Here is a 25,183-nt window from a genome sequence, read left to right on the forward strand (position 1 = left end):
CCTGGATCTGCGATTCTGTCCGCTGTAGGATCCGGCTTATTTATTACCACAGTCAATCCGGTGTCAGCCCATCAATAAAAAGAGACTCTCTTACTCTCAGATGGCCTCCAGGAAAGAATAGGTGGTAGTGAGTTATTCTGTCTTCTTTTTTTAAATGGGGGAGAAAGCTCTCATTATTCTGACGTGTCAGTATCTAGAGACTACCCGGGCTGGCCCCAGATCGGGAACTTTAATATAGTCTTAAAATGGTTGTGTATGTAAAGAAAGGGAGGCTAGTAACTTTATCAATCTTTTCTGTCATTTGCCTTCATTTGGGGGACACTCGGGGCCTGGCGGCTTTATTGACTTCTTGGGGTTGCTGCTGTTACTTTACAAATGTAAGCGCTTGCTTTAAAAGCATTTATGGAGGTGTTTTGCATTTTGAAAATATACCTTGTTTCCACCGGCTGTAGGTAATTGGCATAAAATGGAGCCTAGAACTCTTATTTTGTTATTGCTTATTATTGCTCTATTTAATGCTGTATTTACCCACTTGGCTGGAGAATAAGTGTTTTGGCTTGGTTCTGACCTGACACAGATTCATTCTCTGTGAACGAGTGGTTAATTCTTCCCTCTGAGTACTGGGAGGCGGTGATTAGTTGCCACAGAAATCCTGTGGAGCATACAACTGTGCCACAGGGGGAACTTGTATCCTTCAGTGGCAAAAGGGTTAATTAAGACATGCAAGGAAATGGATTTATTTTTTTCTTTTTATTCAATTCTCTTTACTTTAGGCCAAAATGAATCTGGAGTTGCTGTCCATAATGAAAGAATATATTTAGTTGGTGGATATTCGATTTGGACAAATGAGCCTCTGGCTTGTATCCAGGTGAGTGGTTGAAGTTCCTTTTGAAGTTTGTTCAAGCAGTTCAGTGAGGTCACTTTTTGCAGTGCTGCTACTGAAGGAAGAGCTGTGTACACGTAGGAAAAGGCTTGAATTCCCTTTGTGCAGCGAGTTTAGACACTAAACTTCATCCTGCTTCCTAAAAATGACACCTAAGAAATGATGGAGTCCTAGTGAAAATAAAGATGGGGGTGAGCTTTGAAAATCTATATGATTATGGGGCGCCTGGATGGCTCAGTGGGTTAAAGCCTCTGCCTTCAGCTCAGGTCATGATCCTAGGGTCCTGGGATCGAGCCCCGCATTGGGCTCTCTGCTCAGCGGGGAGCCTGCTTTCCTCTCTCTCTCTCTTTCTCTCTCTCTCGCTGCCTGCCTCTCTGCCTACTTGTGATCTCTGTCTGTCAAATAAATAAATAAAATCTTTTTAAAAAAATCTATATGATTAATGAATAAATAAATAAAATAAAAATAAAAAATAAAATATATATGATACCATCCTGGAAATGGGGAAAGTGGGATAACTTTCTTTTTCTCATAAACAAAAAAAAAATTTAAAAAAATCTAGAAAGTTTTAGCAGTCGTACTATCACGCTCCCAAAACTTTACAAACGCCTCCTTCCCACACAGTTGCTTTATTTTCTGTACCACAATTTGTTCATTCCAGTAAATCCCACCTATGAAGGTGTTCTTCCTTCCTGGCAGAAATTGGGAGCAGTAGGGGTTTATGTTTAGTCTGATGGAGAGAGCCTGTGCCCCCAGACAACAGCCCTGGCACAGCAGCCTGTGAGGAGCATAGGTGAGGCAGGGTGCCCCTGAGCTTTTCAGAACAGTGATAGCTTTTGTTGATACACGTATTCAAGGTCTTATTATTTTATTTTTTACAATTGTTACCATAGTTGTTCCTCTGTTTTACAGGCTCTCTGATAACGTGTTGACATATATTAGGCCTGATTTATCTCTTGATCTCCAGAAAAATCTATCCTTAAAATTACCATTATTATCTAACCTCACCTTTAGGGGAAGATTTTTTTAACCACTGCTTCATTATCTTTAATAGTCACAGGACTATTCAAGATTTTAATTTTTTCTTCAGTCACATCTCATAAGGTATATATATATTCTCAAGAAACTTTTCCATGTTGTCCCAGTTTTCAAAATTGTTGGCATAGGGCGCCTGGGTGGTTCAGTTGGTTAAGCGATGGCCTTTGGCTCAGATGATGATTCCAGGGTCCTGGGATCAAGTCCCACATCGGGCTCCCCTGCTCTGTAGGGAGCCTGCTTCTCTTTTTCCCCGTGATTATGCACTCTCTCTCTCTGTCAAATAAATAAATAAAATCTAAAAAAAAAAAAATTGCTACCATATAGTTGTTTTGTTACCACTTAGTTATATCCCCTATTATTTTCGTAATATTGATTATTTTTTTCTTCTCTTGATTTCTCTTGCCAGAGGTTTGTCTGGTTATTTAATATACTTCTCTTAACTAGATCTAAATCTGCAAGGATAGCCTAAGTATGAATGGATAGCCTAAGTATGAACAACATAATAAACAAGCTGGCCCTAATGGATGTGAATTCTGGATTGAATAAGATAGAGAGGGGTTTTTTTCAGTTTATTGAGATATTATTAACATTTAATATTGTATTATTAATTCAAGGTATACAAAAAATGTTATATATGTTGCATCTGTATCTTTGGGTTAAATACCCAGTAGTGCAATGTCAGGGTCATAGGGAAGCTCTATTTTTAATTTCTTGAGGAATCTCCACACTGTTCTCCAAAGTGGCTGCACCAACTTGCATTCCCACCAACAGTGTAAGAGGGTTCCCCTTTCTCCACATCCTCTCCAACACATGTTGTTTCCTGTCTTGCTAATTTTGTCCATTCTAACTGGTATAAGGTGGTATCTCAGTGTGGTTTTAATTTGAATTTCCCTGATGGCTAGTGATGATGAACATTTTTTCATGTGTCTGATAGCCATTTGTATGTCTTCATTGGAGAAGTGTCTTCATATCTTCTGCCCATTTTTTTATATGATTATCAGTTTTGTGTGTGTTGAGTTTCAGGAGTTCTTTATAGATACTGGATATCAACCTTTTGTCTGTACTGTCATTTGCAAATATCTTCTCCCATTCCGTGGGTTGCCTCTTTGCTTTTTGACTGTTTCCTTTGCTCTGCAGAAGCTTTTGATCTTGATGAAGTCTCAAAACTTCATCTTCGCTTTTGTTTCCTTTGCCTTTGGAGACATATCTTGAAAGAAGTTGCTGTGGCTGATATCGAAGAGGTTACTGCCTATGTTCTTCTCTAGGATTCTGATGGATTCCTGTCTCACATTGAGATCTTTTATCCATTTTGAGTTTATCTTTGTGTACGGTACAAGAGAATAGTCAAGTTTCATTCTTCTGCATATAGCTGTGCAGTTTTCCCAGCACCATTTATTGAAGAGACTGTCTTTTTTCCACTGTATATTTTTTCCTGTTTTGTCGTAGATTAATTGACCATAGAGTTGAGGGTCCATATCTGGGCTCTCTACTCTGTTCCACTGGTCTATGTGTCTGTTTTTATGCCAGTACCATGCTGTCTTGGTGATCATGGCTTTGTAGTAGAGCTTGAAATCAGGTAACGTGATGCCCCCAGTTTTATTTTTGTTTTTCAACATTTCCTTAGCAATTCGGGGTCTCTTCTGATTCCATAAAAATTTTAGGATTATTTGCTCCAGCTCTTTGAAAAATACCGGTGGAATTTTGATCGGAATGGCATTAAAAGTATAGATTCCTCTAGGCAGTATAGACATTTTAACAATGTTTATTCTTCTGATCCAAGAGCATGGAATGGTCTTCCATCTTTTTGTGTCTTCTTCAGTTTCTTTCATGAGTGTTCTGTAGTTCCTCGAGTACAGATCCTTTACCTCTTTGGTTAGGTTTATTCCCAGGTATCTTATGGTTCTTGGTGTTCTAGTAAATGGAATCAATTCTCTAGTTTCCCTTTCTGTATTTTCATTGTTAGTGTATAAGAAAGCCACTGATTTCTGTACGTTGACTTTGTATCCTGCCACGTTACTGAATTGCTGTATGAGTTCTAGTAGTTTGGGGGTGGAGTCTTTTGGGTTTTACATATAAAGAATCATGTCATCTGCGAAGAGAGAGAGTTTGACTTCTTCATTGCCAGTTTGGATACCTTTTACTTCTCTTCGTTGTCTGATTGCCGTTGCTAGGACTTCTAATACTATGTTGAACAAGAGTGGTGAGAGTGGGCATCCTGATCTCAAAGGGAAGGCTGCAAGCTTTTTCCCATTGAGGATGATATTTGCTGACCCACTCATTTTTTTAATCAAATTTTTTGCTGTTTTTTGATGTTGAGTTGTGTAAGTACTTTACATATTTTGCATATTAAGTCCTACCAGATATCTAATTTGCAAATATCTTTTTCCATTCACTGGGTTGCATTTCCATTTTGTTGATGGTTTCCTTCACTGTGCAAAAGCTCTTTATTTTGGTGTAGTCATAATAGTTTATTTTTGCTTTTGTTTCCCTTGCCTGAGAAAACATATCTTAAAAAAAAAAATGTTGTTAAGGCCAGTGTCTAAAGAGATTACTGCTTATGTTTTCTTTTTCTTTTTCTTTTTTTTAAATTAACATGTAATGTATTGTTCTGCCTATGTTTTCTTTTAGGAGTTTATGGTTTCAGGTCACACATTTAGGTCTTTAGTGAATTTTGAATTTATTTTTTTGTGTGTGAGGTATGTGGCCCAGATTCATTCTTTTGCATGTAGCTGTCCAGTTTTCCCAACACCATTTATTAAAGAGACTGTCTTTTCTGCATTGTATGTTCTTGTCTCCTTTGTCATAGATTAATTGACCTTGTGAGTATGAGTTTATTTCTGGATTTTCTATCCTTTTGCAATGATACATGTGCCACTACCTACTGTTTTGACTACTGTAGCTTTTTTTTTTTTAATTTTATTTTTTATAAACATATATTTTTATCCCCAGGGGTGCAGGTCTGTGAATCGCCAGGTTTACACACTTCACAGCACTCACCAGAGCACATACCCTCCCCAATGTCCATAACCCCACCCCCCCCTCCCAACCACCCTCCCCCATCAACCCTCAGTTTGTTTTGTGAGATTAAGAGTCACTTATGGTTTGTCTCCCTCCCAATCCCATCTTGTTCCATTTACTCTTCTCCTACCCCCTTAACCCCCCCCCATGTTGCATCTCCTCTCCCTCATATCAGGGAGATCATATGATAGATGTCTTTCTCCGATTGGCTTATTTTGCTAAGCCTGATACCCTCTAGTTCCATCCACGTCGTCGCAAATGGCAAGATTTCATTTATTTTGATGGCTGCATAGTATTCCATTGTGTATATATACCACATCTTCTTTATCCATTCGTCTGACGACGGACATCTAGGTTCTTTCCATAGTTTGGCTATTGTAGACATTGCTGCTATAAACATTCAGGTGCATGTGCCCCTTTGGATCACTATGTTTGTATCTTTAGGGTAAATACCCAGCAGTGCAATTGCTGGGTCATAGGGTAGTTCTATTTTCAACATTTTGAGGAACCTCCATGCTGTTTTCCAGAGTGGTTGCACCAGCTTGCATTCCCACCAACAGTGTAGGAGGGTTCCCCTTTCTCCGCATCCTCGCCAGCATCTGTCATTTCCTGACTTGTTAATTTTAGCCATTCTGACTGGTGTGAGGTGATATCTCATTGTGGTTTTGATTTGTATTTCTCTGATGCTGAGTGATATGGAGCACTTTTTCATGTGTCTGTTGGCCATCTGGATGTCTTCTTTGCAGAAATGTCTGTTCATGTCTTCTGCCCATTTCTTGATTGGATTATTTGTTCTTTGGGTGTTGAGTTTGCTAAGTTCTTTATAGATTTTGGACACTAGCCCTTTATCTGATATGTTGTTTGCAAATATCTTCTCCCATTCTGTCAGTTGTCTTTTGGTTTTGTTTACTGTTTCCTCTGCTGTGCAAAAGCTTTTGATCTTGATAAAATCCCAATAGTTCATTTTTGCCCTTGCTTCCCTTGCCTTTGGCGATGTTCCTAGGAAGATGTTGCTGCGGCTGAGGTCGAAGAGGTTGCTGCCTGTGTTCTCCTCAAGGATTTTGATGGATTCCTTTCTCACATTGAGGTCCTTCATCCATTTTGAGTCTATTTTCGTGTGGGGTGTAAGGAAATGATCCAATTTCATTTTTCTGCATGTGGCTGTCCAATTTTCCCAACACCATTTGTTGAAGAGGCTGTCTTTTTTCCATTGGACATTCTTTCCTGCTTTGTCGAAGATTAGTTGACCATAGAGTTGAGGGTCTATTTCTGGGCTCTCTATTCTGTTCCATTGATCTATGTGTCTGTTTTTGTGCCAGTACCATGCTGTCTTGATGATGACAGCTTTGTAATAGAGCTTGAAGTCCAGAATTGTGATGCCAACAACTTTGGCTTTCTTTTTTAATATTCCTTTGGCTATTCGAGGTCTTTTCTGGTTCCATATAAATTTTAGGATTATTTGTTCCATTTCTTTGAAAAAAATGGATGGTACTTTGATAGGAATTGCATTAAATGTGTAGATTGCTTTAGGTAGCATAGACATTTTCACAATATTTATTCTTCCAATCCAGGAGCATGGAACATTTTTCCATTTCTTTGTGTCTTCCTCAATTTCTTTCATGAGTACTTTATAGTTTTCTGTGTATAGATTCTTAGTCTCTGTAGCTTTATAGTATATCTTGAAATTTAGGACTGTGATACTTCCAGTTTTGTTCTTCTTTTGTAAAATTGCTTTTGCTATTAGAGGTCTTCTGTGGACTTCCATACAAATTTTAGTATTCTTGGTCTACTTCTGTGAATAATGCTGTTGGTTTTTTGATAGGACTGCATTGAATCTATAGATTGCTTTGGGCAATATAGACATTTTAATGATCTCAATTCTTCCAAGCCATTAACATGGTGTATCTTTCCATTTGTTTATGTTACCGTCATTCTTCTTTATTAGTGTTTTACAGTTTTCAGAGTACAGTTCTTGTATCTTTCTGGTTAAGTTTATTTCTAGATATTTTATTCCTTTTTGTTTAATTGTTAATGGAATTGTCTGCTTAATTTCTGTTCTGCAACTTTATTATTGGTGTCTAGAAATGCAAAAAATTTTTGTGTATTAATTTTGTATTTTGTGACCCTACTGAATTCATTGATCGGTTTTAATAGTTTTTTGGTAGAGACTTTAGAGTTTTCTATGTATGGTATCATGTCATCTGCAAATAGAGACAGCTTAAATTCTTCCTTACCAACTTGGATGCCTTTTATTTCTTTTCTAATTGCTGTGTCTAGGGCTTCGATTCTTATGTTGAAAAGAAGTGACAAGAGTAGACATCCTTGTTTTGATTCTGATCAAGAGGAAAAGTTATCAGTTTTTCCACATTGAGATTAATGCTAACTGTGGGTTTGTAATATATGGCTTTTATTATGTTGAGGTATGTTCTCTCTAAATTCACTTTGTTGAGAGTTTTTATCATGAAAGGATGTTGAATTTTGTCAAATGCTTGTTCTGCATCTATTGAGATGATCGTATGATTTTTAATCCTTCATCTTGTTAATGTGGTGTATCATGATGATTGATTTGCAAATACTGAATCATCCATGCATCCCCAGAATAAATCCCTCTTGATTATGATAAATCTTTTTTTTTAATGATAAATCCTTTTTTATTGTATTGTTGAATTCAGTTTGCTAATCTTTTAGTGAGTTGTTTTTTTTTTTTTTAAGATTTGCTTATTTGAGAGAGAAAGAGGAAAAGGGGGGTGTGAGTGGGGCAGAGGGAGAGGAAGAGAGATCTCCAGCAGACTCCACACTGAGTACAGAGCCCAACAGGGGGCTCAATCCCATGACCCTGAGATTGTGACCTGAGCTGAAAGCAAGAGTTGGGTGCTCAACCAGCTGAGCCACCCAGGCAGGCACTCCATCTTTTGTTGAGAGGTATCATGGATATTGGCCTGTAGTTTTCTTTCTTTGTAGTGTCTTTGTCTGGTTTTGGTATCAGGATAATGCTGGCCTTCTAGAATATATTTGGAAGTTTTCCTTCCTCTTCTACTTTTAAGAATAGTTTGAAGAGATTAGTGAATAACAATTCTTTAAATGTTTGGTAGAAGTCACTTGTAAACTCCTATGCTCTTTTACTACTTGTGCGTTTTAACCTTCATTTAGCTTTATTAATGATTACCCTACTTCCTTTCTGTATACCTATTACTTTTTTTTCCTCTCATAGTTTTATTCTAATTATGGCCTCTTCCACTTAAAGAAGTCCTTTTAATGTTTCTTATAAGGGTGATTTGGTGGTGAAGAACTCTTAGCTTTTGTTTGTCTGGGGAACTATCTCATCTCAATTTTGAATGGTAACCTTGCCAGGTGGAGTATTCTTGGTTGTATGTTTTTTTCTTTTCAGTACTTTGAATCTATCATGTCACTCTCTTACTGCCTACAAATTTTCTGCTGAAAAGTCAACTGATAGCCTTCTAATGTTTTCCTTTTACATAAATAGTTGCTTCTGCCTACCTGTTTTGAAAATTCGCTGTTTATTTTTAATCTTTGATATTTTAATTATTATGTATCCTGGTACTGACTGACCTCTTTGGGTTCATCTCGTATTTTGTGTTGCCTGGGCTTGAATATGTTTCCTTCTTCAGGTTAAGGAAGTATTCAACTATCGTGTCTTTTTAAAGTTATTTATTTACTTATTTATTGATTGATGATTTTATTTACTTATTTGACAGAGAGAGAGAGAGATCACAAGTAGGCAGAGAGGCAGGCAGAGAGCAAGGGGGAAGCAGGCTCCCTGCTGAGCAGAGAGCCTGATGCGGGACTGGATCCCAGGACCCTGAGATCACGACCCGAGCTGAAGGCAGAGGCTTAACCCACTGAGCCACCCAGGCGCCCCTTGTGTCTTTTAAAAAAAGATTCCTTCCCCCTTTCTATTCTCTTCTTCTTTGGGATCCCTGTAAGGCAAATATTTATTTGTTCACTTGAAGGTGTCTCCAAGATCTCTTAACTATTCTCGCTTTTTGAAATTCTTTTTTCTTTCTGCTGCTCATCTTGAGTGCTTCCCACTAACCTGTCTACCAGAATGCTGATCTATCGTGCATCTACTAATCTACTGTTGATTTCCTTTAGTATATACTTCACTTCAGTTATTCTTCAATTCTCATTGGTTCTTTTTTATATTTTCTCTTTATTGAAGTTCTTACTGAGTTTAACCATTCTTCTTTCCAGTCCAGGGAGCATTTTTATTGCCATTATTTTGAACTCCGTATCAGGTAGATTGGCTATTTCTATTCTATATAGTTATTTTTCTGAAGTTTTGTCTTATTCTTTGATTTGGGGCATATTCTTCTGCCTCCTCATTTTGATTGACTTTCTGTATTTGTTTTTATGAATTAGGTGGAATAGTTACTTCTAAACTTGAAGGAATGGTCTTGTGTATGCTTGTGCTCTGTGTAGACTATATATGTGCCTGGTAATTTCAGCTAGCTGGTTGGAGCTTCAGCTGGTGGGGCTGGGAGTTCCAGGACCTTCTATGCTGGGCTTGCCTTGTTGAGATGGTCTGAGCTGAGATGGGCCTGGGTCAGGGCATTCCTGGGAGACTCTGCGGAGGGAGGCATGGCTCAAGCTGCAGTGTTTGCATGCTGGGGAGTCTGAGTGCTCTCCTCGCAGAGAATGTTTTGACAGTATAGCTGAAGCCGAAGGGGATGAAAGTGGGGGTGTCCTAGAGTGCTCCACACAGGGGTGCCCTTGTAGGGTGGCTGGAGCCAAGGCAGATGCAGTTGGTGACCTGGAACAGCTGGAGCCTAGGTAAGGCGTGTGGGGTATCCTGGCAGGTCATCTGGAAGTGGTTTGGGCCTATTTTTCTGCAGTGATCTGCCCCTGTGTCACCTTGGTGAGGTGGTTAGAGCTGTAATGAGTGCTTACTAAGGATGTCTTATATGTGCTGCACTAGGGCTGCCTTGGTCAGACAGCTGGGGCTGGTATGGGCTAGGGCCCCCGGGCTCAGTGAGGCAGTATGCCAACTAGAGGTCCCAGACACTGCTTCTGACCACTCTATCAGATGAGATCATACAGTATTTATCTTTTTCTGACTTATTTCACTTACCATAATGCTGTCATGGTCCCAGATTACCTTCTTTTTTATGGTCAGATATTATTCCGTTGTACGTGTGTGTGCACACATGTGTGTATGATCACGTTTTCTTTATCCATTCATTCATTGATAGACACTTAGGTTGTTTCTATGTTTCTGTGTCTTGGCTGTTATAAATAATGCTGTAGTGAACATGGGGACACAGATATCTTTTCAAGACATGGTTTCATTTCCTTTAGATATATACCTAGAAGCAGAATTCTGGATCATATGATAGTTTTATTTTTAGTTTTTTGAGGAAACCTCCATACTGTTTTCTATAGTGGCTGTACCAATTTATATTTCTCCCAGTGGTGTATTAGGGTTTCCTTTTCTCTATATCCTCACCAAAACTTATTTCTTGTCTTTTGAATGACAGCTATTCTAACAGGTGTGAGGCAACATCTTATTGTGGCTTTGATTACTGCTTCCCTGATGATCAGTGATGTTGAATACCCATTCATATGCCTGCTGGTCAATTTTATGTCTCTGGAAAAATGTCTCTTCAGAAACTCTGCTTTTTTTTTTTTTTAAGATTTTATTTATTTATTTGACAGATAGAGATCACAAGTAGGCAGACAGGCAGGCAGAGATAGAGAGAGAGAGAGGGAAGCAGTCTCCCTGCTGAGCAGAGTGCCCGATGCGGGACTCAATCCCAGGACCCTGAGATCATGACCTGAGCTGAAGGCAGCGGCTTAACCCACTGAGCCACCCAGGCACCCCAACTCTGCTTTTTTTTAAGCAGACTTTTCCCCCCTGTAGGAGTTCTTTATAGTGTTTTGGATATTAATCCCTTATCAGATATATGCTATTCAAATATATTCTCCTATTTTGTAGTTTGTCTTTTCATTTTGATGACAGTTTCCTTTGATGTGTAGAAAAGTTTTAGTTTCATGTAGTCCTACTTATTTATTTTTTCTTTTATTGCCTTTGCTTTTGATGTTAAATCCAAAAAAATCATTGCCAAGATCAATGACAAGGAGTTTACCCCTGTTTTCTTCTAAGACTTCTATGGTTTCATATCTTATGTTCAGTCTTTCATCCATTTTGAGTTGATTTTTTGTGTATGGTGGAAGATAAATGTCCAGTTTCATCATTTTGCATGTGGTTGTCCACTTTTTCCAACACTTTTTATTGAACAGACTGTTCTTTCTCTCATTTGTTTATTCTTGGCTCCTTTGTCAGAAATTAATTGACCATATATGTGTGGCTTTACTTCTGGGCTCTCTCTTCGGGTCCATTGATCTATGTGTCTATTTCTATACTTCTACCATGCTTTTTTATTTACTCTAACTTTGTAATATATTTGAAATCAAACTTAGTTCTACTTTCTCAAGATTGCTTTGAAAATTTGGGTTCATACAAAAAATAACTCAAATACAAATTTGAGGTTTTTTTCTTTTTCTGTGAAAAATGTCATTGGAATTATGATAGGGATTACATTGCTTTCAGTAGTATGGACATTTTAATAATATTAATTTTCCCAATCAATGAGCAAAGAATACCTTCTTATTTGTTTGTGTCTTCTTCAGTTCTTTCACCAATGTCTCATAGTTTCCAGTGTAGAGATCTTTCTCCTCCTTGGTTCAGTTTATTCCTAGGCATTTTAATCTTTTTGCTACAATGATAAATGGGATTGCTTTCTTGTTTTCTCTTTCTGATAGTTTGCTGTTCATGTATAGAAATGCAATTGATTTTTGTGTATTTATTTTGTATCTTATATCCTTACTGAATTTATTAGCTCTCACAATTCTTTTGGTGGAGTCAGAGTTTTCTACATATAATATGATGTCATCTTCAAATGAAGACAGTTTTATGTCTCCCTTTTTGATTCGGATGTTTTTTATTTCTTGTATAATTGCTTTGGTTAGGATTTCCAGTATAATGTTGAATAAAAATGGCAAGAGTGGGAATACTTGTCAAGTTCCTAATCTTAAAGGAAAAGCTTTTAGCTCTTCACTGTTAATTATGATGTTAGATGTGGTCTTGTTTTATATGGCTTTTATTATGTTGAGGTATATTCTGTACATGCCCAGTTTTTTAAGAGTTTTTATCAGGAATGAATGTTGAATTTTGTCAAATGTGTTTTTTGCATCTATTAGATTATCATTTGATTTTTATCTTCATTTTGTTAATGCGGTGTATCACATTGGTTGAATTGATGTGTTGAACCATCCTTGTGTTCCTGGATATCAATCCCACTTGGACATAATATATAACACTTTCAATGTATTGTTGAATGCAATGTGCTAATATTTTCTTGAGGATTTTTGCATCTATATTCATTAGGGATATTGGACTGTAATTTTCTCTAGTGTGCTTGTGTGGTTTTGGCATTAGGGTAATGCTGGCCTTGTAAAACAAATGTGGGAATGTTCCCTTTTATTTTTTAGGAGCAGCTAAGGATTGGTATTAATTCTCTTTTAAATATTTGGTGGAATTTGCCAGTGAAGTATCTAATCCTGGGTATTTCTTTGTTGATTTTTGATTACTTCTCTTTATTAGTTCACTTATTATTCATTATTCATTTATTATTCATTCTCTTTATTAGTAACTGCTCTGTTCAGATTTCCTATTTCTTCATGATTTAGTCATATTGGGTTATATATTTCTAGGAATCCATTTATTCTATGTTGTTGAATTTATTGTTGTATAATTGTAATAAAAATTTTTTATGTTTCTTTGTATGGTATCAGCTGTAGTGCTTCCTCTTTTATCTCTAATTGTCCCTTCTCTTTGTTCCTTGATAAGTCTAGCCACAGATTTGTCTATTTTGTTTATCTTTTCAAAAAAAGGAGCTCTTAGTTTTACTGACCTTTGCTATTTTTAGTCCTTATTTTATTTATTTCCATCCTAATCTTCTGTTATTTCTTCTTCTTCTGTATTTGTTTTTTTTTTTTTTTTCTAACTTTGGACTTACTTTTTTCTTCTTTTTTTAGATCCTTGGCCTGTAAAGTTAGATTTTTTTTTTCTTAATTTAGGTATTTATCACTATGAGCTACACTCTTAGAACTGCTTTACCTACATCCCATAAGTTTTAGAATGCTTTGTTTCTGTTTCCATTTATGACAGTTTCTGATTTTCTTTGACCCACTGGTTTTTTAATAGCATGTTGTTTAAGCAAATATTTGAATTTTCCAGTTTTTCTTCTTGTAATTTCTAGTTTCATACCATTATGGTTGGAAAAGATGCTTCATATGATTTCAACCTTCTTAAATTTGTTAAGATTTGTTTTGTGTTCTACTATGTGATCTGTCCTGGAGAATGTTCCAGATTATATTTTTATTAAGTGTACATGGAAAATTTATAAAAACAAATTAGGTACTAAAATTAAGAAAGCATATTTCAAATATTAAGCATTACATAAACTATAATCTGTAACTACAATACAATTAAGGTAAAACTTAGCAAAAAGTTAAATAAATCCCTATATATTTGGAAATAATTAAACACATTGCTATATAACGTATGGGCCAAAGAAGACATCATGATAGAAGTTTAAAAAATAGCCACAACAGAGTGATAATGAAAATACATAGCAAAGTTTATGGGCTAGATATAGCTCAATAAGTTAGAAAATGAACCAAAAAATAACCTCAAAGTGGAAGGGGAGAGACAATAAGAAATTAGAGGAAACTACTGAACTAGGAGACAGTAACACAGTAGAAAAAATATTAAAGCCACATGTTAGTTCTTTTAAAAAGCATGAAATTTTTTAAAGCATTTTAGTTAATTAAAGGGTGTCCTGTGTTACAAATTGGACCCCCTTTTTTGGGGGGGATAACAAACAGTTTTTTCTTAAGGAGTGTGTCTGATCTTCTATCTAAGCATTAATTAATCAGTCCTCAGTGCCTTTAGGATTTCTTTTTGTTTTTACTTTTCAGAATTGTAAAAAATTCAACTGGGCAACAAGGAGTGCTCTGTAATGCTGGGACCCTGGTTTTTAAGTAGCTTTGGGACCCTTCATTTGACTACATGCACAATGGAAACAAGTTTGGCTTTATTACAAAGCCACACTTTTTAAATATATGTATGGAACTATTTCTACTAATATAAATATTAAAATAGCTCAGGAAATAGTAATCAAGTTAAAATGATAACTGGTCATATACAGTAATCAATTTCTCATGACTTTGGAGTGTTCCCAAATAAATCGTTCTTCAAAAGATGAGGAGGGTTTGTGTGTATATTTTAAACCATGGAACATACTCTAGAGTTGTCTCAGGATGAAGGTGATTCTGAAAGAGGCAATTTGTAAATATTTTGGTCAAGAACTGTATTAGTGGAATGAATTTTACTTCTAAGATTGGACAATATTCTAAATACTGATTTTCTCAAAGTATTTTAACTCTAGTATAGTTAACATACAGCTTTATATTAGTTTCGGGTTTACCATATAGTGATTCACCAATTCTATTCATTACTCAGTGCTCATCATGATAAGTGTACTGTCAATCCCCTTCACGTATTTCACCCATCCCCCTTACCCTCTTTGCTTCTGGTAGTAATCAATTCTTTAAGTCAAGAGTCTGTTTTTTTGGTTTGTCTTTTTTTTTCTTTGTTGGTTTGTTTTGTTTCTTAAACTCCATATATGATTGAAATCATATGGTATTTTTCTCTAACTTATTTCACTTGTCATTATACTCTCTAGAACCATTGAAGTTGTTGCAAATGGCAAGATTTCATTCTTTTTTGTGGCTGAGTAATAATAGTCCATTCTGTATATATACCACACCTACTTTATCCATCTAAGAGTGGGCATTTATGCTGCTTCCATAATTTGGCTATTGTAAATAAGGCTGCAGTAAACACTGGGGTGCGTATATCTTTTTAAATTGGTTTTTTTGTATTCTTTGTGTAAATACCCAGTAGTGGAATAACAGGATCATATGGTAATTCTCTTAATTTTTTTGAGGAAACTCCATATGGTTTTCCTCAGTTCCTGCATAGGTTTACATTCTCACTAACTATGCACAGAGTACTTTTTCTTACATTCTCACCAAAAATTGTTGTTTTTTGTGTTTTTTATTTTAGGCATTCTGACAGGTGTGAGGTCATAGCTCATTGTGGTTTTCATTTGCATTTCCATGATTATAAGTAATGTTGAATGTCTTTTCATGTCTGTTGGTCTTCTGTGTGTCATCTTTGGAGAAATGTCTGTTCATGAGGTGCCTGGGTGGCTCAAGACCCATGTCAGGGCTCTGTGCTCAGTGAGGAGTCTGCTTGAGGTTTCTCTTCCTCTCCCTCTTCCCCTCCCTCTGCTTATGCATATTCTTTTTCCCTCTCTAAAATAAATAAATAAATATTTAAAGAACAAAGAAAGGTCTGTTCATGTCTTCTACCATTTTTTAATTGGATAATTTTGGGGAGGTATTAAGTTGTAGAAGTTCTTTATGTATATTGGATACTAAAGTATTATAAGCTATGCCATTTGCAAATTTCTTCTCCCATTCAGTGTATTGTCTTTTAGTTTTGTTGATTGTTTGCTTTGCTGTGCAGAAGCTTTTCATTTTGATGTAGTCCTAATAGTTTATTTTTGTTTTTGTTTCCCTTATGTTAGGAGACCGATCTAGTAAAATGTTGCTATGGATGATGTCAGAGAAATTACTGCCTGTTCCTCTCTTCTAGGATTTGTATGGTTTCGTGTCTCACATTTAGATCTTTAATCCATTTTGAGGTTTTTTTTGTGTGTGTATAAGAAAGTGGTCCAGTTTCATTCTTTTGCACATAGCTGTCCTGTTTTCCCAACACCATTTGTTGAAGAGACTGTCATTTTCCTGTTGCATGTTCTTGCCAATTTTGTCAAAGATTAAATGACCATGTAATTGTAGGTTTATTCCCAGGCTCTGTATTCTGTCCATTGATCTGTGTCTGTTTTTGTGCCAGTGCCATATTGTTTTGATTACTACAGTTTTATAGTATATCTTGAAATATGAGATTTTAATACATCCAGTTTTTGCTCTTATTTTCAAGATTTTCTTGGCTGTTTGTGGCCTTTTGTGGTTCCATACAAATGTTAAGATTATTTGTTCTAGTTTTATGAAAAATGCTATTGGAATTTTGATAGGGATTACATTGAATCTGTAGATTGCTTTTGGTAGTTTGGACATTTTGACAATACTTGTTTTCCCATTCCATGAGCATGGAATATCTTTCTATTTGTGTCCTCTTCAATTTCCTTCACCAATGTTTAATAGTTTTCCATGGGCCAGCCTTTCACTCTGTGGTTAAGTTTATTCTTAGGTATTCTATTATTTTTGGTGTAGTTATAAATGGGAATGTGAATATTGAGCCACTCTTGCATCCCAGGAATAAATCTCATTGATTGTGGTGATTGATATTTTTAATATATTGTTGGATTTTTGCTAATATTTTATTGAGGATTTTTGCATCTATGTTCATCAGAGATATTTGCCAGGAATTCTCTTTTTTTTATAGTGTCTTTATCTCTTGGTATCAAAGTAATGCTGGTCTTACAGAATGAATTTGGAAATTTCCTTCCTCTTCTACTTTTTGGAATAGTTTGAGAAGAATAGTGTTAATTCTTATATGTTTCGTGGAATTGACCTGTGAAGCCGTCTGGCCCTGGAATTTTGTTTGTTGGAAGTTTGTTGATTACTGGTTCAATTTAATTGTAATGAGTTTAAATTTTTTATTTCTTCCAGATTCAGTTTTGGGAGGTTATATGTATCTAGGAATTTATCCATTTCTTCTAGGTTTCTCCAGTTTGTTAGCATATAATTTTTCATAATATTCTCTTATAATCCTTTGTATTTTTGTGATATTGGTTTAATTTCTCCTTTTTAATTTCTGATTTTGTTTGAGTCCTCTCTCTTTTTCTCTCTTTTAGCAGTCTGGTTAAAGTTTTATCAATTTTCTTGCTCTTTACAGAGAACCAATTTCTGGTTTCATTGTTTGTTTGTTTTTTAGTGTCTATTTCATTTATTTCTACTCTAATCTTTATTATTTCCTTCCTTGTACTGGTTTTGAGTTTTGGTTTTTCTTCTTTTTCTAGCTCCTTTAGGTGTAAGGTTAGGTTGTTTGAGATTTTTCTTACTTCATGAGGTAGGCCTGTATTGCTGCTATAAACTTCCTTCTTAGCACAGCATTTTGGACCATTTTGTTATCATTTTCATTTGTTTCCATGTATTTCTTTTTTTAAGTAAGCTCTGTACCCAGTGTGGGGCTTAAACTCATGACCCTGCGACCAAGAGTTGCATGCTTTCCTGACTAAACCAACCATACATCCTTCCATGTATGTTTTTGATTTCTTTTGTCCCTTTTTTAAAAAATTTCTGCTTGTCCCATTCATTGTTTAGTTATTTAATATCTATGTATTTATGTTCCTTCCAGATTTTTTTCTTGTGGTTGATTTCTAGTAATACAGTGTTCTAGTCAGAAAACATGCATAGTATGATTTCAATCTTTTGAATTTGTGGAGACTTACTTTGTGGCTTAACATGTGATCTGTTCTGTGAATGCTCCATGTACACTTGAAAAGAATATGTATTCTGTTGTCATAGGATGGAATGTTTTGAATGTATCCAATGTGTCATTCAAAGCCACTCTTTCCTTATTGATTTTCTGTTTGGATGATCTGTAGATTGGCATAAGTGGGGTTTTAAAGTTCCATATTATTATTGTATTATTGTCAATTACTTCCTTTATGTTTGTGATTACCTGCTTTAGGAATTTGGGTGTGTCAATATTTATAATTGCTATAAATTCTGTTGCCTTTACAATTCTGTGAGGTCATTCTTCATCTCTTGTTACAAAGTTTGTTTTCAAGTTTATTTTGCCTGATATAGAAGTATTGCTACTCTGATTTTCTTTTCACTTCCATTTGCATGATGCTTTTCTATCCCTTCACTTTAGTCTGCATGTGTCTTCAGGTATGAAATGAGTCCCTTGCAGGGGTATTTTTTTTTTTTTAATCCACTTCATCACCTTTGTCTTTTGATTGGAGAGTTTAGTCCATTCACATTCAAAGTAAGTATGGACAGGTATATACTTGTTGCCATTTTGTTACTTATTTTATTATTGTTTTTGTAGTTCTTCTCTGTTCCTTTCTTTTGCTCTCTTCTTTCATGGTTTGTTCACTTTCTTTAGTGATATACTTGGGTTCCTTTCTCTTTATGTTTTTACATATCTATTACTGGTTTTTAATTTCTGGTTACCATTATGTTCATATATAACGTCTTATGCATAGAGTGGTCTATATTAATTTGATGGTCACTGAAGTTTGAATCCACTTTAAAAACACAAAGTTTTTACTTCTCTCTCCCCTACATTTTAGGTACCTGGTGTCCTACTTCACATCCTCCTTTTACTTTGTGAATCCCTTGACTGATTCTTATAGATATACTTAATTTTACTTCTTTTGTGTTTCCTACTTTTTACTCTTGCTTATGGTCTTTCCTTTCTACTCATATAGCCCCTTTTAACATTCTTTTTTTTCCCTTTTTTTATTTTAAAAAATATTTTCTTTATTTATATGACAGAGAGAGAGAGATCACAAGCAGGAAGAGAGAGTGGGAAGAGGCTCCCCGCCGAGCAGAGAGCCCAATGCAGGGGTTCGATCCCAGGACCCTGAGACCATGACCCGAGCAGAAGGCAGAGACTTTGACCAACTGAGCCACCCAGGCGCCCCAACCCCTTTTAACATTTCTTGTAAAGCTGATTAAGTGGTCATGAATTCCTTTAACTTTTGTTTGTTTGGGGAACTTTTTATCTATCCTTTTGTTTTGAGTGATAGCTTTATTGGATAGAGTATTCTTGGCTGAAGGTTTTTTTTCTTTTAGCAATTCAAATAAAACAGGCCACTCTAGTCTGGCCTGCAAAGTTTGTGCTGAAAAAATCAGCTGATAGCCTTATGGGGTTTTTCTTGTAACTGTTCTCTTTTCTCTAGCTTGCTTTTAAAATTCTCTATCACTACTTTTTGCCATTTTAATTACTGTGTGTTTTGGTATGTACCTCTTAGGGTTGAATTTGTTGAGGCCTCTTTGTGGCTCCTGGATCTGGATTTCTTTTTCCTTTCCTAGGTGTGGGAAGTTTTCAGCTATTACTTCTTTAAAGAAATTTTCTGTCTCCTTTTCTCTCTCTTCTCCTTCTGGAATCCCTTTAATGTGAATGTTTTAAGTTTGATGGTGTTCTTGAGTTTTCTTAATCTATTCTCATTTTTTATTATTTTTTCTCTCTCTTGTTCAGTTTGATTGCTTTCCATCTCTCTGTCCCCCAGGTCACGCAACTGTTCTTTTAATTCCTGCAGTCTACTATTCATTCCATCTAGTGTGTGTTTTAATGTGAATTATTGAGTTCTTCAACCCTGATTATTTATGTTTTCTCTTCATTGAGGGTCTCATTGAGGTCCTCCACTCTTTTTGCAAGTCAAGTATCTTTATGAAATTACTTTATTAAAAACATTTTTTTAACATCTTAATTTTATTCTATTTTTTTTTCAATGTTCCAAGATCCATTGTTTATGTACTACACCCAGTGGTCCATGTAATATGTGTCCTCCTTAATACCCACCACCAGATTTACCCATCCCCCAACCCCTCTCCCCTCTAAAACCCTCAGTTTGTTTCTCAGAATCCACAGTCTCTCATTGTTTATCTCCCCCTCTGATTTCCCCCAATTCACTTTTCCTTTCCCTCTCCTAATGTCCTCCATGTTATTCCTTATGTTCCACAAGTAAGTGCAACCATATGACAATTGACTTTCTCTGCTTGACTTATTTCACTCAGCATAATCTCACCAAAGAATACATACAAATGGCTAACAGACACATGAAAAAATGTTCATCATCATTAGCCATCAGAGAAATTCAAATCAAAACCACATTGAGATACCACTTATATCAGTTAGAATGGCCAAAATTAACAGGACAAGAAACAACAAGTTTTGGAGAGGATGTTGAGAAAGAGAACCCCCTTACACTGTTGATCAGAATGCATACTGGTGCAGCCACTTTGGAAAATGGTGTGGAGATTCCTCAAAAAATTATGAGATTACTTTAAATTCTCTGAAGCATATTACATCTGTTTCACTTAGGTCTCTTGCTGTCATTTTGTCTTGTTCTTTCATTTGGGACATGTTGCTCTGTGTCTTCATTTTATCTCTGTGTCTGTTTCTTTGTGTTGGGAAAATCAGCTATGTCTCTTGCTCAAGAGTAGTGGCCTTCTGAAGAACAGGCTCTGTGGTGCCCTGTAGTGTAATGTTGCCTGTTCACCAGAACCTGGCATTTCATGGGATATCTCCTGTGTGTGTTGTATATGCCGTGCTCTCGTGGTTGAGCTACATTCACCTTTAGCCCGGTCCTTCAGTGGTTCTCTTTGCCTGTTATAGGCAGTAACAATACTGGGCCAGTCAGGGGCCACCTTGAGTTGGAGTTGGGTCAGGTCAGGCTTTTGTCAGAGCACAGTACCACTGGACTGCAGGGTGCCCTTCTTGTATTATTTCCTGAGAAGCTTTTGTTGGTGGTTGGGGTGTGCAATCAGAGCAGATGTCCAATCCCAGACCACTACTGGGCCTATGGTTAAACTGGTTTGTATGGTTTTCTTCCCTCTTCCCTAGGGCAGGAGTGGTGGTGCTGGGAAGGTGCTGAGCCCTGTTGGTGCTGCTTGCACACTGCCACACTTGTGGTACCACTTTGGATGGACTTTTGCTAAGAGTGTGTTGGAGGGAGTGAGTCTACAGGAGAATGCAAGGGTGGGTGTGGTGGTGGTGCATGTGATGTTAGCAAGGTTTGCACTGTTCTGCTTTGAGAGGAAGTCTATAGCCATTTTGGAAAACTCCTGTTAAAGCCAAGAGGCAGGGGCTGGGTCTGCAGGAGAGTACAGTGGTAGGAAGAGCTCTTAGCAAGCTAGATGGAGACTCTTTATGCTGGGATGATTCTTGCCAGGTGTCCATCTAGGCTGGGGTGCAGAGGAGGTAAATGGCACCTGCAAGCTCTTTTGTTCCTAGAGAAATCTCCCAAAGATTTCTGCTCCTCCAGTGCCTGCTCTGATATGAATAAATACATTTCTAGCTCATATATCCCAAGCACCTTTCAAACTGCTGTTTCTATACTGTATCTCAGTGGGTCTGTTATGATGTATCTTTTTTTTTTTAAGATTTTATTTATTTATTTGACAGAGATCACAAGTAGGTGCAGAGAGCCCAATGCAGGACTTGATCCCAGGACCCTGAGATCACGACCTGAGCCGAAGGCAGAGGCTTAATCCACTGAGCCACCCAGGTGCCCTCTTATGATGTCTCTTTAAGGGTGTAGACACCATTTCCTATTGCCATCCTGTTCTCCCAGAGCTGAGTATGCTGTTTTTCAAAGTTCTAGGTGTTAAGCCCCACTAATTTTAAGAACTCAAGAAGTGAAGCCCCTCTGGCTTTCAAAGCCAAATGTGGGGACTTGACTTCCCAGTAGAGGTCCCCTTATGCCTGGGGTACCTGGTGTGGGGTCTGCTACTTCCCCTCTTGTGTCTACAGCACTGCTTCCACCCACAGACTGTCCTGCATGTTAATTTGGCTCCCAACCACATCTCCACCCTCCCTTCCCTCTTCCATGTGGGCTTTTTTTCTATATTTACCTGTTGAGAGTCTTCGGTCATTTTTTTGGGTTATTTACACTGATGTGGGCATTATCTAGGTGTATCCATGGGACAAGATGAACCTAGGATCCTCTTAACCTCAATCTTCCCCAAAGGCTTAATATATTTGTTTCTTAGAAAGCCAAAATTATGGTTAGATCTGTGTTCCAACAGCCATTTTGATGTATAAAATCAGTCATTTTGAAAATGTTTATTCCCATGGCGGACATAGTGGTGGTATGTTGAACTTATAAAATTGAGAAAGGCTTTTAGGAGCCTTTGCTATTTAGGGGTAATAAGTGTCCATATAAGCATGTGGATCATGACTTAACTAGATGTTTGGAATGGAACTCTTTATAGATTATACACTTGTCATATATCATGTTTCATTTTAGTTATTGACAACTGGTTATAGGTTGTATTATTCATTCTGAACTGTAGTTGCACAATCAAATACTTGCTTACTTTATGCATGACTAAGGAACTATTTATTTTGGTTAAATAACAGTGATATATTGAGAGTTGCAGAGGCTACTTATGTGTTCAGAGGCAACTGCTTCTTTATTGCTTGCAGGAAGAATATCTATCAGAGAACGTAGGTGAGAGAGTGGAATCGTTTTTATGAGAAAATGGATTAGACAGTAGAAATTTCTAACCACAAACCAACAGGTTAAAAAGTACAGGAAAATGTGGTGGAGAAAATAGTACAGATGCCAAATATATCAAAGCTTAAGTTTTTAATTAGTCACACATTTATATAATCCTTAGATTCTAAAGGCAGGGTTGATTAAGATTAATGAAGATCATACTTAACTAGTTCAGAGATATTGGTCTTTTAATATCCAGAAGGACTAAAGTCATTTTTTGCTCTTGAAAATACCAGAAAATAACCAGTTTCTTTAGGCTGCCTCTTCTGACTCCAACCAAAGCTTCTCTGTTACTTGTAGGATTCAGCCACATAGGGATGAAGCATTTCAGACATTGAGAAATATGCTATTTTATTTCCTTCTACTACTTGACTTAGCATAGACTACTTGATCCATTACAAGAGCAACCCAAACAAGAGAAAAGCTGAGATGCTCTTAAATTAATGCTTGTTTAAAGACTGAGATTTGGACTTGTTAGTGATAATAACTCACGGAAAAAGCTAAGGATAGATTCGTAAGGGAAGGACTCTTGTTAATTAGTGGGTGTGTAAGAATCGTCTGGCACAGGGGTTGACTCTAGCCTGATGTGCTGTGGATGAGCAGCACATAAGGGAGCAGCTGCATAAGTGTGCAAGTGATTAGTCTGTATTTCCAGATCACCTCCACTGCTCTTCATTTACAATTACTTCCTTTTGGCTGGAGGATATGCTGCCAAGCTGGCACCTCGTTCTCCCAAACGCCTTCTTTCTGCCAGTTTACAGGGGAGTGTTTTGGAGAAATACTGCCAAAACTTCTTTTCCCTTCTCACAGATTAAATAAATTACATCTGCTTAACATATGCAGTCTCTGTTGGCCCAGGAAGCCAGACAAAAGCTCTCTGGATGATGACCTCAACTGATATTTTGTCTTCTAAAAATGTATTCAGTTGGGGAGGGAATATTGTGCATGGCACAAAATCTTTGTTCTCTCTTTAGTTGCAATTGCGAGCTCACCTGTTGGCTCTACCACTTACTGTATGACCTTGAGCAAGTCACTTCACTTTCTCAGTATCTAAATATTCTTCTTTATGCATTGAAGACAACATTTACTTTTATATAATTGAGGTAAATAGTGAAAGGTCTTTGGTTTCTATATGTAATGAAATACAAATCGAAATCCCACTGGGATTTATTTCCTTCTTCTCCCAGGATAGGGAGATAATACTTGTCAAATTGATTTTAAATTTTCTCTAGGAAAGTTAAATATATGAAAACAAATTTTCATATATTTCTTAACACTGCATGAGGGAGACTTGCCCTACCCAGTCAGACAAACTGTAATGTGGTACAGCAGGATGATGCACAAACCAGCAAAAGAGAACAAAAAAAGGTTTGTAGCATATAATATTTTAAATTAGTAGAGCTTGTGTATTTTGTTCAACAAATGGGATGGAATAGCTAAATGTCCATTTGGGGGAAAAATAGAAGTTTGATCTTTTATTTTAGGCTGTAGTGATTTCCCTCTTAATGCACTTGGATCCCCAAATCTCAAGGGCTCCTTTCATCTAAAGAATGATTTTTGTCATTAAAGCCTTAACAGTTATCCATCTAAGTGATAGATAAAGGCAGGATTGGACAAAATCATTAAAGAAGAGTGCCAAGAGGCCTGCGGTTGGGATATTAAGGCATGTGTACACTTAGGATGCAGGTGGAAAAAAGGGGACCAAAGGTGGGTAGCAACAGGACAGCGTCAATTACAAACAATTTTTTTTTTAAAATCATGGGATCTGAGAGATGAAAATTTCAAATAAGGTTAGAAGAAGGACAAAAAAAGAGAGGTAAAAAAAGTTGAGGCTTGGAAAGGGCCTGATGGGTTCAACAAGTGGGATATGACCAGCTTTCTTCAATAAATGGTGTTGGGAAAATTGGACAGCCACATGCAGAAAAATGAAATTGGATCATTTCCTTACACCCCACACGAAAATAGACTCAAAATGGATGAAGGACCTCAATGTGAGAAAGGAATCCATCAAAATCCTTGAGGAGAACACAGGCAGCAACCTCTTCGACCTCAGCCGCAGCAACATCTTCCTAGGAACATCGCCAAAGGCAAGGGAAGCAAGGGCAAAAATGAACTATTGGGATTTTATCAAGATCAAAAGCTTTTGCACAGCAAAGGAAACAGTGAACAAAACCAAAAGACAACTGACAGAATGGGAGAAGATATTTGCAAACAACATATCAGATAAAGGGCTAGTGTCCAAAATCTATAAAGAACTTAGCAAACTCAACACCCAAAGAACAAATAATCCAATCAAGAAATGGGCAGAAGACATGAACAGACATTTCTGCAAAGAAGACATCCAGATGGCCAACAGACACATGAAAAAGTGCTCCATATCACTCGGCATCAGGGAAATACAAATCAAAACCACAATGAGATATCACCTCACACCCTCAGAATGGCTAAAATTAACAAGTCAGGAAATGACAGATGCTGGCGAGGATGCAGAGAAAGGGGAACCCTCCTACACTGTTGGTGGGAATGCAAGCTGGTGCAACCACTCTGGAAAACAGCATGGAGGTTCCTCAAAATGTTGAAAATAGAACTACCCTATGACCCAGCAATTGCACTACTGGGTATTTACCCTAAAGATACAAACATAGTGATCCAAAGGGGCACGTGCACCCGAATGTTTATAGCAGCAATGTCTACAATAGCCAAACTATGGAAAGAACTTAGATGTCCATCAACAGATGAATGGATAAAGAAGATGTGGTATATATACACAATGGAATACTATGCAGCCATCAAAATAAATGAAATCTTGCCATTTGCGACGACATGGATGGAACTAGAGGGTATCATGCTTAGCGAAATAAGTCAATCAGAGAAAGACAACTATCATATGATCTCC

The 25,183-nt window shown here is 36.9% G+C and overlaps 1 protein-coding gene across 8 annotated transcripts in view; it reads left to right on the top strand.

The window, feature by feature from the left end:
• KLHL32 (kelch like family member 32) overlaps positions 1-25,183 on the top strand; it is a 246,296-nt gene that overhangs the window by 205,457 nt on the left and 15,656 nt on the right. For all 8 annotated transcript variants that reach the window (XM_032858162.1, XM_032858163.1, XM_032858165.1 and 5 more), the window contains one exon: positions 774-868. In XM_032858162.1, coding sequence (XP_032714053.1) covers positions 774-868 — 95 coding nt within the window. The remainder of the gene's footprint in view (positions 1-773; positions 869-25,183) is intronic.

The sequence above is a fragment of the Lontra canadensis genome, unplaced genomic scaffold (genome assembly GCF_010015895.1).
Source record: "Lontra canadensis isolate GAN:19392208 unplaced genomic scaffold, GSC_riverotter_1.0 scaffold14, whole genome shotgun sequence".
Taxonomy (NCBI): domain Eukaryota; kingdom Metazoa; phylum Chordata; class Mammalia; order Carnivora; family Mustelidae; genus Lontra; species Lontra canadensis.